This window comes from Podarcis liolepis (assembly GCF_965112155.1).
Source record: "Podarcis liolepis genome assembly, chromosome: 11".
Classification (NCBI taxonomy): Eukaryota; Metazoa; Chordata; class Lepidosauria; order Squamata; family Lacertidae; genus Podarcis; species Podarcis liolepis.
The window spans coordinates 47,172,826-47,187,290 of NC_139565.1; the positions used below are offsets into that span (position 1 = coordinate 47,172,826).

General features: G+C 44.2%; 1 protein-coding gene across 3 annotated transcripts in view; it reads left to right on the plus strand.

The window, feature by feature from the left end:
• The first annotated feature begins 2,889 nt into the window (after nucleotides 1–2,889).
• FYB1 (FYN binding protein 1) overlaps nucleotides 2,890–14,465 on the plus strand; it is a 49,980-nt gene continuing 38,404 nt past the window's right edge. For all 3 annotated transcript variants that reach the window (XM_083465855.1, XM_083465856.1, XM_083465857.1), the window contains exon 1: nucleotides 2,890–2,988. In XM_083465855.1, coding sequence (XP_083321981.1) covers nucleotides 2,986–2,988 — 3 coding nt within the window. In that variant the 5' untranslated portion in view covers nucleotides 2,890–2,985. The remainder of the gene's footprint in view (nucleotides 2,989–14,465) is intronic.

The window sequence follows — 14,465 nt, forward strand, 5'->3', positions numbered from 1 at the left end:
AAATCTGTAAGTTGACAGCTATGGACAGCAGGCAGATATGACCTTCCTTTTGCATGGGACTGGCTGAGTTACAATCCTCTTTCCATTTTGCCTTAACCTCATCTGCGGCCAGTCCCAGAAAGGGGACAGACTGTTCAGCAAAACAAACAAACAAAACCCCTGGCCCTCCAGATGTTGCTGGACTACAACTCCCATCATCCCTGGCAATCAGGCAGACTTGCCAGGGCTGATGTGGGTTGTAGTTCAGCAACAACGGAAGGGCCCAAAGTTCCCCACTCCCACAACAGAAGACGCCTCAAATAGATGATCTTTGAGAATCTAGGGCATTATTATTTTTTTACCTTTATCTGTTCATCTTAAAACGAACCAGCATACCAAAAACTTCTCAGTCACTCAGCAACCAGTTCTTCCTGGAATTGCTTGCAAACTCAGGTGGTTATGTTTCTTTCTAAAACTTTTCCCTTTGATATTAAACTAAAATAGCAGCTGCTGCTTTCCTCTCAGAATTCAGACTCTGGCTCACTACATAGACCCGTTTCTGTAGCTGTCTGATAAATCTGCAGTATTTACCCGCACGCATACAAATCAAGCTGTTAGGCCGTGATTTACCTCACTTAGAAGTCCCCGAAATGAATGCAAAATATGATGCATTTCCACTTTGAAGTCCAGAGATCTTGACTAAATATGAAGTGAAATCCAAATCACGGTAAGCTTTGCACGGAGAGGGGATGTTGGTTGGATGTGTGTTTTTCAAACAATACCTGCCCCTTCCTTCAGTGCCACACAGCAAAATGCTACTGAAGCTGGAAACAACTTTGCGGGGGAAAAGCATTTTAGGACTGCTTTTCCAGCAAAGAAAAACCTTCAAAAGAAATATCACTATCTTGCGATATCTGGCCTAAAGGGAGTTCTCTTGCTCCTTTTTTATTCCAGTGGGCTCTTGCAGAGAAACGTCTTTGGGATCCTCCAAAGGTGTTGAAAATGTGTTTTTGTGTGTGTGGATGTTCTCTGTAGCATGTCTCAACAAATAATCATACCCTAATTAAACTGATAAGAACAGATACTACACTTGATCTTAGCCAAAAGGCCAAGAAGCGATAACTTGCTTCTTGCGATCAATGTTTTTATTTGTACATTGGGGTACTTTTATAGCTTTGTTTAGAGTACGTAATGTTTTAATAATATAAATGTTTTAAGTCTTATTTTATCAATTCAGTATATTTTCTTTTAATTGTCAAATAATTCTGTGTACATTGAGGCAGCCTTTGGCTATGTGCAATAAAACTGACTGAGACATACCTTAATTGTAAATTTATACTGGACCATATACAAGGGATGGGGAGTGGGGGTGGGGAATGAGTCAGTTCACATTTAAGTGCAAACCAACCTGATTCCCACTTTTCAAAACAATATGCGAAATTTTCACTTCTTCAAATTTTGCAGTGCAAATAATGTGTACAAAAATGTATATACTGGTGTGCATAGATTAGTGAAAATAACATAAAAGGTGCATTGTGTTATAGGAAATTGCTTTGCAGAAAAGTATATACAGTGGTACCTCGTGTTATGTACTTAATCCGTTCTGGAGGTCCGTTCGTAACTGGAAACCACTCGTAACATGAGGCGCGCTTTCACTAATGGCGCCTCCTGCTGCTGCCAGAGCACGACTTCCGCTCGCATCCCGGGGCAAAGTTCGCAACAAGGGGCATCTACTTCTGGGGTAGTAACCTGAATCATTTGTAAAGGGGGTGGTACGTAACACGAGGTACCACTGTATTAGGCAAAGACAAATGTGTATATTAGGAGAAATGTACATTAAAATGTGAATGAATTTTCATAAGATTTTTATTTATTTAAAAAAAATGCAAATTGATGTGAAAATGTGGAGAACCAAGCTTACAGTAAGCCTGGGAAAATGAGAAACTGAGAGCAATCACAAATGCCAGACTGTCCACACATCATTCTGCCTCATTAGTTGCTCTGTTCGGCTGTTGATTGACAGCTGCTGGTGGCGAGCGGGCAGATGATTTTCAGTAATCCCCCCCAAAAAAGCTCAAGAACTCTGGCCCCCCTACCCCCCGTTTTCTAAATTTAGAGTCCCCCAAAATAGGGGTCGTCTTATACACAGGGGTGTGTTATACACGGAAAAATATGGTATGGTAAATCAACTATCCTGTTGCAGCTCCTAGAAAAGCAAGACAAAAAACCAAAAAAAAGGGAAATGTGTGCATTAATATAGTGCTGGAGATTTTCTAGTTATTCGTGTATTCTCCTGCCCATCGTGGCTGGGGCAACCCAGTCAGATGGACAGGGTACAAATAAAATAGCTAGTGGAATGGGCCTTGCAAGGGATGGTTGCCACTCTGCACATGCCCAGAAGCAGCTTGTGCCACAGCAGGAGTTAAGCCCACATCAAGTCTGAGCAGCCACTGAGGGTTTGATTTCAGTAATTACTATTACAGTGGTACCTCAGGTTAAGAACTTAATTCGTTCTGGAGGTCTGTTCTTAACCTGAAACTGCTCTTAACCTGAAGCACCACTTTAGCTAATGGAGCCTCCAGCTGCCGCTGCACCGCTGGAGCACGATTTCTGTTCTCATCTTGAAGCAAAGTTCTTAACCCAAGGTAATATTTCTGGATTAGTGGAGTCTGTAACCTGAAGCGTATGTAACCTGAAGCATATGTAACCCAAGGTACCACTGTATTTGTTTGTTTATTTATTTCCCAGTTCCTTTGCGCCTCCAGCACTACAGGGCATTTTCAGGTTACTGCTACAAGCCGTGCTAGTTGCTGGATCAAAATATGCAAACTAAGGATTGCACTTGTTTGGTTTTTCCTACGAAGGCTGGATTAGAAAAGAAAAAAAAAAAGCCCACTTCCTATTTTCAAAGTGTTAACCGTTCCAGGCAAAAGGACAAAGAAAAATTTCCTCTTCTAACACTACGTTTTTCAGCAGGCTTGTGATCCCACAAAGAACTTTGTAGTCATGGTAAGTGCAGACTTTTCTAATTTTCATCGGTTTCACTGAAATAGTTATTAAAAACTAAAGTGATAAGACAGCTTTAAGACTGTTTTGCAGCAGCGGTCATGAGTGGCTGATGCATGCGTTTTCGTTTCATATCTTTGAAAGGAGAGCTGTGTAGCGTTCTAAGAAACTCTTTCAGCAAGACCAGCCGATCAGGCTACATGCAGCTTGTGATCTACTGAGCCAAATGCTGTCCATCAGCCACACCCTGGTGCCTCACCTGCAGAAGGTCCATGGCCCAGTGGCAGAATGCATGTTTTTCATTCAAAAGGTTCCAGGTACAGTGTCCAGCATCTATAGGCATGGAGGGCAGAGACTGCTGTCTGAAACCCTGGAGAGCTGCGGCCGTTCAGGGTAGAAAATACTGACCTAGGTGGACCAATGGTCAGAGTTGCTGCATGGCAGTTTCCTATGTTCCTATGACAATGTCTTTCCTTTTCTTTCTGCAGTTTGAGACAGGCTGAACAAATGCATTTCTCAAGAGCTTGGTGGTCCACCATGCATACATAGCTGGTGGGCTGCACTCGTCTCCATAGATCACAAGTTATAGATAAAACTGAGTTGTGTTGTGGTTGGAGGAGGGGCGGTAAATGTGCCCCGCAAATGTCCTGGACTGGAACTCCCATCAGCCCCAGTCAGGATGGCCAATGGTCAGGGACGATGGGAGATAAAGTCTACAACATCTGCAAGACGTAGGCTACCCATGGGTTAGTGTTGGGCTAAGAGTATGGAGTTCCAGCTTCAAATTCCTACCTAACCATGAAGCTCATGGGGCAATCCATACCCTCCAAGTGTCCCTATTTTCCAGGACCAGTCTCGGAATTACAAGAGCCTTCCCAGCTTCTGATTTGATCCTGGAATGTCCCTATTTCCTCCACCAGTGCTGCCGCTGCTGAGCTCAGGGCGGAAGATGTCCTGAGCAGTGGCACCCTGTTGCCTCTCCTTGGCCTCCCCATGGCTGCCGCTATCAGCCTCCTCCCTTGGGCATCTCGTAGCAGCTGCTGGAGAGCAGGCAAGGAGGAGAAGTGGCTATGGTTGCCGAGGCCTCATATGATGCACTGGCCCCGAGGTGCAGGGAGAGGACAGGGTCTGGGTGGGAAGAAAGAGGGAGCAGAGCAAAGTACAAGGAGTCTAGATTTTTTTTAAAAAAATAAATGCTTTGTGCATCTGCATCTAATCTTGCCCCTTTCTAAAATGAACTTACAGTGGTACCTCAGGTTAAGTACTTAATTCATTCCGGAGGTCCGTACTTAACCTGAAACTGTTCTTAACCTGAAGCACCACTTTAGCTAATGGGGCCTCCTGCTGCTGCCGCCGGAGCATGATTTCTGTTCTCATCCTGAAGCAAAGTTCTTAACCCGAGGTAAAATTTCTGGGTTAGCGGAGTCTGTAACCTGAAGCATATATAACCTGAAGCGTATGTAACCCGAGGTACCACTGTATTAGTGTGCTTTTTTTTTCTTTATGTAAATCTACCAAATAATAAAATAAAATAAAATTGGGATTAAGAGATTTTCTCAGGCTGGTGGAAGGTGTGTGTGCTGGTGTAGTGGTGAAGGAAACTCTCGGCAGGGGTTGGGATGACAAAACTGGGAGGTCGAGGAGGGTCAGTTGCGGGGGAGTGAGAAATGTCCCTATTTCCCCCTGAGGAATGTTGGAGGGTATGGGTAATTGTGGACTAGGAACTCTCTTCCAGCCTAACCCACCTCCCAGGGTTGGTGCTGAGGTAAATGATCTAGAGAAGGGATGTCCAAAGTCTGGTTCCGCCTGCCCCCCATTGATTTAATCCGCCCCCCGTTGCAGTATATGCCCTAGGGTAAAATCACAACAACTTTGGTCAGCCCTCACACATGTTCACTTCATCAAATCTTGCCCTCTTTGGAAAAAGTTTGGGCACCCCTGAATTCTAGGGGGTGGAGGAGAAACAACTTACAGTGGTACCTCAGGTTAAGAACTTAATTTGTTTCGGAGGTCCGTTCTTAACCTGAGGTACCACTTTAGCTAATGGGGCTTCCTGCTGCTGCCGCGCCGCTGCCAAGCAATTTCTGTTCTCATCCTGAAGCAAAGTTCTTAACCGAGGTACTATTTCTGGGTTAGCGGAGTCTGTAGCCTGAAGTGTCTATAAGCTGAAGCGTCTGTAACCCCAGGTACCACTTTACAACCCTTTGATATCCATGGAGGAAAGATGGGATCTAAGTATAATTCTTAGAAACGTGATATGTTACTGAAGAATATCAATTAAAATTGGTGGCAAAGTGGCGTGACTAACATTTGCATTACTTCTCTGTATAGTTTTTATGTGATTTCCCTTGACAGAGCAGACGTAAGGGGTTTGCAGATAAAATGATTAATCAGCCCGTCTTTTTGTACAATGAGACCAAATGTAAATATAAGATAAAAGCCGTCTCCAGTACGGTACTGTTTTATGTACGCATTGCTCTTTTCTGGGGCTGAGGCTTTGACTGGATCGAGAAATTGTCTGTGGACCTGCGGTCTTCAGACCTTCCCCTGAAGATCCGAATCAGCTCTGTACCTCTTCCACCTAACTCTGGGAGTTGAGAAAGAGTAATGTAACTTCATTCAGTGACTTCATGCAGTGATTCCCTCTGTTTTTGTGTGTGTGTGTGTGTGTGTGTGTGTGTGTGTGTGTGTCCTTGAGTCTGTGAGAGAGACTCTTATCAGTGTCCACCATAGTCTGTGCTTAAAGGTCAAGGTAAATGGAACCCTGACCATTAGGTCCAGTCGTGACCGACTCTGGGGTTGCAGCGTTCATCTCGCTTTATTGGCCAAGGGAGCCGGTGTACAGCTTCCAGGTCATGTGGCCAGCATGACTAAGTTGCTTCTGGCGAACCAGAGCAGTGCACGGAAACGCCGTTTACCTTCCCGCTGGAGTGGTACCTATTTATCTACTTGCACTTGACGTGCTTTCGAACTGCTAGTTTGGCAAGGAGCTGGGACCGAACAACAGGATCTCACCCCGTCACGGAGATTCGAACCGCCGACCTTCTGATCGGCAAGTCCTAGGCTCTGTGGTTTAACCCACAGCGCCACCCACATTCCTCTAAGTCTGTGCTTAGCAGAGCGTTATAGAGAACCACCAACGGCCAACCACTGAACCAGCATATTGTAGGAAGGATTGCAACATGGGCAGCCATGTTGCTCATGCCCAAAGTGGCCTGCTTACGCACCATACATTCAAAGCACATTCCCAACCCCTTCCTCCAAACCCTGGGCACTGTAAAGGATGCTGAGAATTATAGTTCTGCTAGTGGTGAACTACAGTTCCCATGTTTCTTCCCAGTGTGCTAGAAATGTGCTTTAAACTTATGGTGTGTGTACACCTGTGGACATTAGGTAGGAGATGCATGAACATCTCTTTTATGGAATCAAACTGCAATTTATGTTCTTCACCCATCCACAAGAATAGCCAGCTTTGGGAAATACTTTTTAAAAAATTTATTGATAAGGACTTTCTTGCCAAAATTCTTGTATTTGACCTCTACTGGCCCTTGAACTTCAGCAGCAATCCTGCTTTTACAGTGAAATAGCATCAGATAAGAACAGCCAGGGCGATCTCAGGTGTGGTGAAGCCCTTGCTTCCAGGTTGGATGCAGCCTGCAGTTGAGTTTCATCAGGTTCTCAGAGCCCCCCTCCTGCCTATCATCTGCACACCAGGGAGCAATTAAGAGGTCAAGGGGGCTTGGATATTCTGCAGCGTGTGCAGTTTAGACATCTTCCTCTGCAAGTTTTTAAGCCTTGCTTCACAAGAAGATCAAAGCAGGAGGGAAAGCGTTTCAGCAGAGAGGTAGTCTTGGGTTCCTGACAAATATGCAAAAAGTGCTCGTGCATTTTGCAATCGTATGCATGCAATTTTCAGGATGAAATTCCACTTTGAAACGTGAGGCTTTCTATAGGTGAAAGGAGAGTGTGCGCTGATGTCTTTTGCACTCTGCTGATGGGATCTCCGAGCTCTTTTTGCATTTATTTATTTATTTCAGTCAGGGCAGGGAAAGAGTATTGGAAAACATTTTTTGACAAACTTTGCTTTAAAAGAAAAATTACTTTCACATTTTTTAAAACTCCATTAATTCAATTCCGATCCCTTTCCTCATTAATCTATGACATTTAAAGCAAGTCTCGTCTAAAGATATACATTTAAATATCTATTTAAATACATATATTTAAATACATATTTAAATGAATATTTTCTCTAAAATACTATTTAAATGCTTGCGGTACTTTAGAAGGCATATTTAAATATGTGTTCAAATATGTACTTGCTCTAAAAATAAAATAAAAAAATATATTGTTTTTGTAAACCACGTAAAGTTTTTCTTACAATCAATGGGCACATACATTTTGTTAAATAAATTAATACATTAGTATTTTCACTCAAAATACACATGCATAGTTTGGGATATTTAAACTGCCAAGGATTCTTGACCATATGCAGATTCGTCCCTTAACCTGAAAGGTAAACGTGAGGTCATATCGCAGAGGAAATCACAGAGACAAAATTACCCATGTATCCCTGTGAGTCACCACATTTGAAAAGATGCCTTTTTAATGGGAAGGGGCATTTTTTTGTTTATATTTACTTTAAAGTTTAAAGTTGAAAGATAACAAACCAATAGGAAGATCAAGCAGGTAGCACTACAATAGCATCATCGGGTAGAATAGACTCCTAAAACATTCAGCTCAATAGGTTGTATCCAACTCAATTATACTCAGAGCAGACCTGTTGAAACTAATGGCAGTGGCGTAGCGTGGGTTGTCAGCACCCGGGGCAAGGCAAGTAATTTGTGCCCCCTAACCTGTGGATTTGCGCCCCTAACCCGTGGATTTGCGCCCCCTAACCCTAACCCCCAGATGTTGTGCCCGGTGCGGCCGGCCCCCCCTGCACCCCCCATGCTACGCCACTGACTAATGGACCTAATTTCCGTCCTGTCCATTCATTTCAATGGGTACTCTTGAGTAGGACTAACATTGCACACAACCTTCTGCATTGTAAACCGGTATGGCATAGTGGTTAAGAGTGCCAGACTAGGATTTGTGAAACCAGGGTTCAAATTCCCACTCAGCCACGATGCTTATGTGATATAGAAGTGCCCCATTGGAGGTTTACGTGATACTTCAGGCAGTTTGTTTAAATCTACTTTGCATTTGCTCAGAGCAGGAAGCGGATTAGCTGTGTGAATTCATGGCCATGGGCAAATGTGTTGCACAAATAACTGCACCGATGTTTTACATGTGCAAATTTAAGATGGAATAGAAGGGTACAGCCTTGTTCTGGAATGAATGGGCTTCTTAACAACATGTCAGGCAGAGGACTCTGAAGGTAATAATATCTGTGTAGCACTTTTTTCCTTGAGTGATCAAAATAATGCACATGCACATAATCTCAGGAATCATTACAACCGTTCAGCAATGCAGGCCAGCTCTGTTACCTCTGGAGATTACAGATGGGGAACTGAGGTGAAGGCCATCATCGCTTACCTAAGGCCACCTGGTTAATTCATGACTGAGGGGAGTTCATGTACACTGGATAATCCTACATAAGTTTCCCTGTGTATTATTCTCCTCAATTACTTTTACATCTTGATATCCAGCTAAATTAAAGGTGATAAAGAAGAGTGTGATCATATCACATTAGTACCTGCTATCCAGCTATCCCTATCCTGTAGCAACAAGTCCTATTTTCTGGAAGCTCCTTCAGACAAATCATGGTTCTGGGTTTTACCTTGGTGGGGCAGGGAGTGCCTTGTTAAAAAAAATGTTAGCATGTTAGAGAAAAGGTGGGATGTATATAAGGTAAAGGGACCCCTGACCATTAGGTCCAGTCGTGGCCAACTCTGGGGTTGCAGCGCTCATCTCGCTTTATTGGCCGAGGGAGCCAGTGTACAGCTTCCGGGTCATGTGGCCAGCATGACTAAGTCGCTTCTGGCAAACCAGAGCAGCACACGGAAACGCTGTTTACCTTCCCGCTGGAGCAGTACCTATTTATCTACTTGCCCTGGTGTGCTTTTGAACTGCTAGGTTGGCAGGAGCAGGGACCGAACAACGGGAGCTCACCCCGTCACATGGATTCGAACCACCAACCTTCTGACTGGCAAGTCCTAGGCTCTGTGGTTTAACCCACAGTGCCACCCGCGTCCCTTGGGATGTATATAAACCACCTTTATATATGGACAGTAACTAAAGATTCTGCCGTTTTTCACTCCTTGGGATGGGTGCCCCTTGGATTCCGCTGCCTGAGGTAGCTGCTTCCGTTTGCCTCATGGACAAGGCCACATCACTCGCCAGCCCTGCTTCACACCCTCCTTGAACTCTGATTTACATTTGTTGCTCCCCTCACTTTGGTCTCTGACCCCACCCACCACTAGCATGTGGCCCTTGGAAGGTTGCCAGGAAAGAATGTGGCCCTTGAGCCAAAATAGATTCCCCACCCCTTCCTAACATTAGGCTTAGCCCTGGTTGCAGCACATAATAGGGAGGGGTGCTTGAGACTGGAAGTGGGTAGGGGGAAGCCAGTCCCTACGTATGCAGACTTTTGAAAGTTTAGCCAATGAATGCTAATAAAAATTTAACTTCTTCTGTATCTCCTAGGGTCAAGCTATACCACACTCCTAATCTAGATTTAGGCCCTTTAGTTACTCCTCAGCAAATAAAAAATACAGAGCTGTAGAAACATATCACATTTAATTTGACCCCTATTATGTGGGAGAAAATGGCAACTATCATTTGCCAAGCTCTTTTCCATTCATACAGTTTGTTGTAGTCAGTAACAGAAACATCTCAAGAAGTTCAAGGCAAGGTGAGGAGAAGGTTGTCCCAACAGTTCTCTCCTGCCACCTCCAGGAGCTGATGGTTACTGTGCTCTTTGGTCTGGGACTCCTTGCCTCTTCCTTCTCTCAAGGTGCCCCAAGAATTGTCTCGTGAGTAGACCTGGTGGCAAAAGTAGACGTGCTTCAGCCAAGCTTCATCCAATTGTCCCTGAAAGCTACAAGGAAGTATAGCCTTAGGACATCCCAGTTTGAAGGATGGAGGCCCAAATCACACACTTGTAGAGAGTCCTTTACAAGTGTTAGCTCCAGAACTTTAGCTGGTTTGTAAATAAATGTACGCCTAGCCCTCCTGGCAAGGAAACCACAAGGCTTGCTCAACTGTTAGCACACACTGAATATTTTTGTACGTTCTCCTTCTGTGACAGTAAAACAGAGGTTGAGAAAAGAGAGAGAAGTTCAGCAGTGTTGGCTAATGTTTCATCTTCCTCTTTCCTTGCCCTTTCTTCTCTCTCTCTTTCATGTCAACTGATGTAGGGCTTGAAGGGGAAATAACAGTGTGTGAAAAGCCTTAATTTGACTAGTAAAGGACAAAGAGAATGATTCAGGGTGGCAGAAAGTATTGCAACAGCTTCGCATTCTTTGGAGAATGGAGTGGTCTAGGGTAGCTTTTGCCAAGCGGGTGCCCTTCTGTATCATCTTGTCCCTAGATTATTTTACAAAGAAATGGCTTATTTGGAAACTGAACGTGGGAACTCCTCTCCAACTGTCTTGTGTTTGGTCTGTAGCTTTTTAGTAATCTGTTGATTCTATTTGTCTGAATCATACACACAGATAGAAAAGGACCTTAGTTTTATCCAAGGGCAAACAGCTCTTATTTCTCTTTTCAGGCCATCATAGCCAAATAATGAAACCATATGCAAAACCCAGCACTGAAGTTTATCAGTAGCAAGACAATGGTGTGTTGTCTTAGCTGTAAAGCAAGTCAAGGCATGCAAAGTATAGCAGGAAGAAAACATCTAAGAAGATATCTGTACATAGTGGTAGAAGTGACAAAATTTCTCATAACTGGAAAAAGAATGAAGAGCATGCAGATTTATTATTATTATTATTATTATTATTATTATTATTATTATTATTATTGAGCCCCATCTGGAAGCAATTAAGCTAATATCTGGCAGTTGTACTGGGGAACTATATAGGTTCTTCCATTCAAAGGGCAGACAGTTAATCAACCCAGCTATTAAGATATTTGCTTCTAAAAACATCACCCAAATGCTCTATGGGGCTGAGATATGGGGAATTGGCTTCAAATCTGAACTAGAGGTTCTACAAAATAATTTTTTGAGGCAAATTTTGGGGCTTTCCTTGTGGGACACCAGCTGCCCACCTCAAAGCTGAGTTGGGCCTTGCGTTGCTAGCAGCCAGAATTGATTTAGCCCATCTGAGATAGGGGCACAAGCTAAATGCCTTCGAGGATCATACTGTCAGGGGTTCAGGAGCAGAGGCGAGGGCAAGGGAGGAAACAGAGAGCGAGGGGGAGGAGTCCGAAGAAAAGATGAGTGATGACGACGACCCGAGATCTCCGAGTCTTTCCAGTGAATCAGAAGATTCACAGAAAGGAGCGCCAGTGGCCAGAGCAAGGGGGGAGCCTAGGGGAACACCCCAGGAAGAAGGGTCCAGAGGGGGTTCAGAGGGCAGCAGTTGGAAATCGGGGCCAGCATCCCCAACAGAGCGCAGTGGAGAGGAAGGGCGCCAGGTATCGAGCTCCGGCAGCTCGCCGCAGGGGGGAGGGCATGAGTCAGGAGTGGCCACACCTCCATCGGGGAGCGAAGAAACGGTCAAGCGGAAAGTGGAAGGTTGGGGGCGCGCGCCAAGTTCAAATGCACAGGAAGGCGGCGCAGTAAGCAGCCCGGAAAGGGAGCCAGGTCCTAAAGCCCGACGCAAGGAGACAGAAGGGTCCGGGGGGTCAGCGTCAGAAGAGTCCAGGAAGGAAGAGACCACGGGGGCAGAGGGACCCAGAGAAGAACGGTCAGGCGGAAAAGGTGGAGTAAGGCTAGGGTATTAAGTTGGTGTACAGGGGGCGGGGACTCAGACGGAGCTTCGCCGGTCTAGCTTATAAGACGTAGAGCTGCACGCGGCAGCTTGGAAATGGAAACTGTAACTCAATAAAGACTTTTATAAAGTGAACGCTGGCTAGCGTGATCCTCTGGGAGCTAGGATCTGGGAGCAGCTCTGACACATACTTTTACTAAGCTCTGCTTCCAAGGAACCCTGAACAGAAGTATTCCATGCTGCAACATTTTGTTGCAGGCCTCCCTTGGTTGTCCCTACTGCAGGAACAGTGTGTGTGCTAAACAGGAACAGTGTGTGTGTGCTAAGCAGTCCTGCGGGGACATATCTCTTCCACCCTGAAATGCTCAAAATTAACTCGTGGCTCTAAAAATACCAACACATTATGAAATAAATAAATAATCCTAGGATCTAGCCCTAAATGAAGCCCTAAATACTGTAAATGAAGAACTGCAGCCTTTTCTTGTTCCAGAAATCACATGGACTTCGCCTTTCTTTCTGAAGGCACATGAATTCACATGCCAGTTCCTTCTTCTGTTCCCACTTAAATATCATGCTCAGCACTCTGCCTCAGTTCGGAGACATTTTTTAAAGCTTTTTTCATGAAAACTCACCAGTATTTAAGTATGCATTTCTTTTAATATATACATATGGGTATGCAGTTTTGCATAATAGAATGCATTTGGTGTTATTTTCACTAAGACATGCATTTGTATGTGTATTTCCCCCCAAATATATGCATTTTTGCATGCATTTTGATTGGTTGGAGAACTGCATCGCAAAATTCGGAGAACTGCAAATGTTGAAGATGGCTGTGTTTCAGTTCATGCACTGCTTCGGGAAGTGCGAATTAAGTAAAACCGAACCGAATTCTCCCCCAGTACAGTGGTACCTCGGGTTACATACGCTTCAGGTTACAGACTCTGCTAACCGAGAAATAGTGCTTCAGGTTAAGAACTTTGCTTCAGGATGAGAACAGAAATCGTGCTCCGGTGGCGCGGCAGCAGCGGGAGGCCCCATTAGCTAAAGTGGTGCTTCAGGTTAAGAACAGTTTCAGGTTAAGAACGGACCTCCGGAATGAATTAAGTATGTAACCAGAGGTACCACTGTACTAGCTGCTGCTACTTTTACTACAAACGAGAGCCAGTGTGGTGCAGTGCTTAGAGTATCGGATTATGACCTCACTCAACCATGAAGCTCACTGCCAGTCCCTGCCTCTCAGCCTAACCCTGTGAGGATAAAATAGGGAGGAGGATAAATATGTATGCCACCTTGAGTCCTTGGACTAAAGATAGGATTAAAATGGAATTTTAAAAAATTATAATCAGAATAATAATCTAGCAAACAAAGCTATAGCTATACTTACCTGGCAAGGGAGATAATCACGAAGGTTGGTTTTCCCAAGGTGACGCTCACTCAGTGCAATCCAGGTGTGCTCACCTCTCCAGTGCAGGAAACCTGATGGCATAATCTGCAAATAAAAACCGAAAGTAATGTAAAATCCTAAAGTAGGAAAGGCATTGAGTCAGAAAGTGCCAGTAAAAGTGTTGCAGGGCAGAGCTGGCTATGGTGGTGATGACAATGGTGATGGGTGGAGGGATGCCAGCAGTTTCCAAGGTGAGAAATGAAAATGCAACAAGAATGCCCCTTAACACCATAGCTATAGATTGTTGCATGCTCCCCACTTCCCCTAGTGTTGAGGAGGTCCAATTGCAGCACTGCTGAGTTCAGTGTTCCTCCCTTCAGATGAGGGAGTCCTTGAGGTTAACAGCGTGTTTGTAATGTAGGCTTTTTTCGCTCACAGATATACAGGTAGAACAGGTTGGGTCTGCTACTCAGTTCCTCTGCTCTGCCATACTGTACTTTGCTGCTGCTTACAGACAGACATCCATCTGCCCACCACCTGGTAACTCCTCTTCTTGTCACTTTAAAATTTGCTATAAATCTAGTACCATTTCCTCAGTCTGTCTGAAATTTCAGAGGTCTGATACCTTTGAGGAATAGGAGACTGTTCAGATAGAAAACACTAATGTTACAAGCAGCAGAAGCCTACCTGGGTCACCCATCAGTAGCATGGGATTTATGGAAATAAATGAACTAGCGCCAAAACAATAATAAAATGAGCGCAATTGTGATAAAGAAGGACAGCATTCAGCTAGGTTTCAGAGTCGACCTGTTGAGATTAATGGACCTAAGCTAAGCATGTTCATTAATTTCAATGGGTGTGCTCTGAGTAAAAATTTTAATGATTTAATTAAATGATTTAAGCTGAATAAATTAAATGATTTAAATTTTTAATAGTGGAATTGAAAGGAGTAGTGAAATGATTTCTTCCCCTCTCGCAAACTCCTGTTTACTTTCTCATAAATAAGTGAATGGTTGTGGCAAAAGTAAATCGCCCATGATTCATTGTCACGTTCCAACATTTACATGATTTCTAGACTGGTATAAATAGAAACCTCCCAGGTCTTAATGTCTCATCCTTATGAGGTCAGCCTGATTTGATAACTCTTCAGTTGGCACATTCTCTAGTCCTTCATGGACCACTCTGTCCTGAAAATCGACAGGTTCGTGTTTCAAAATGGG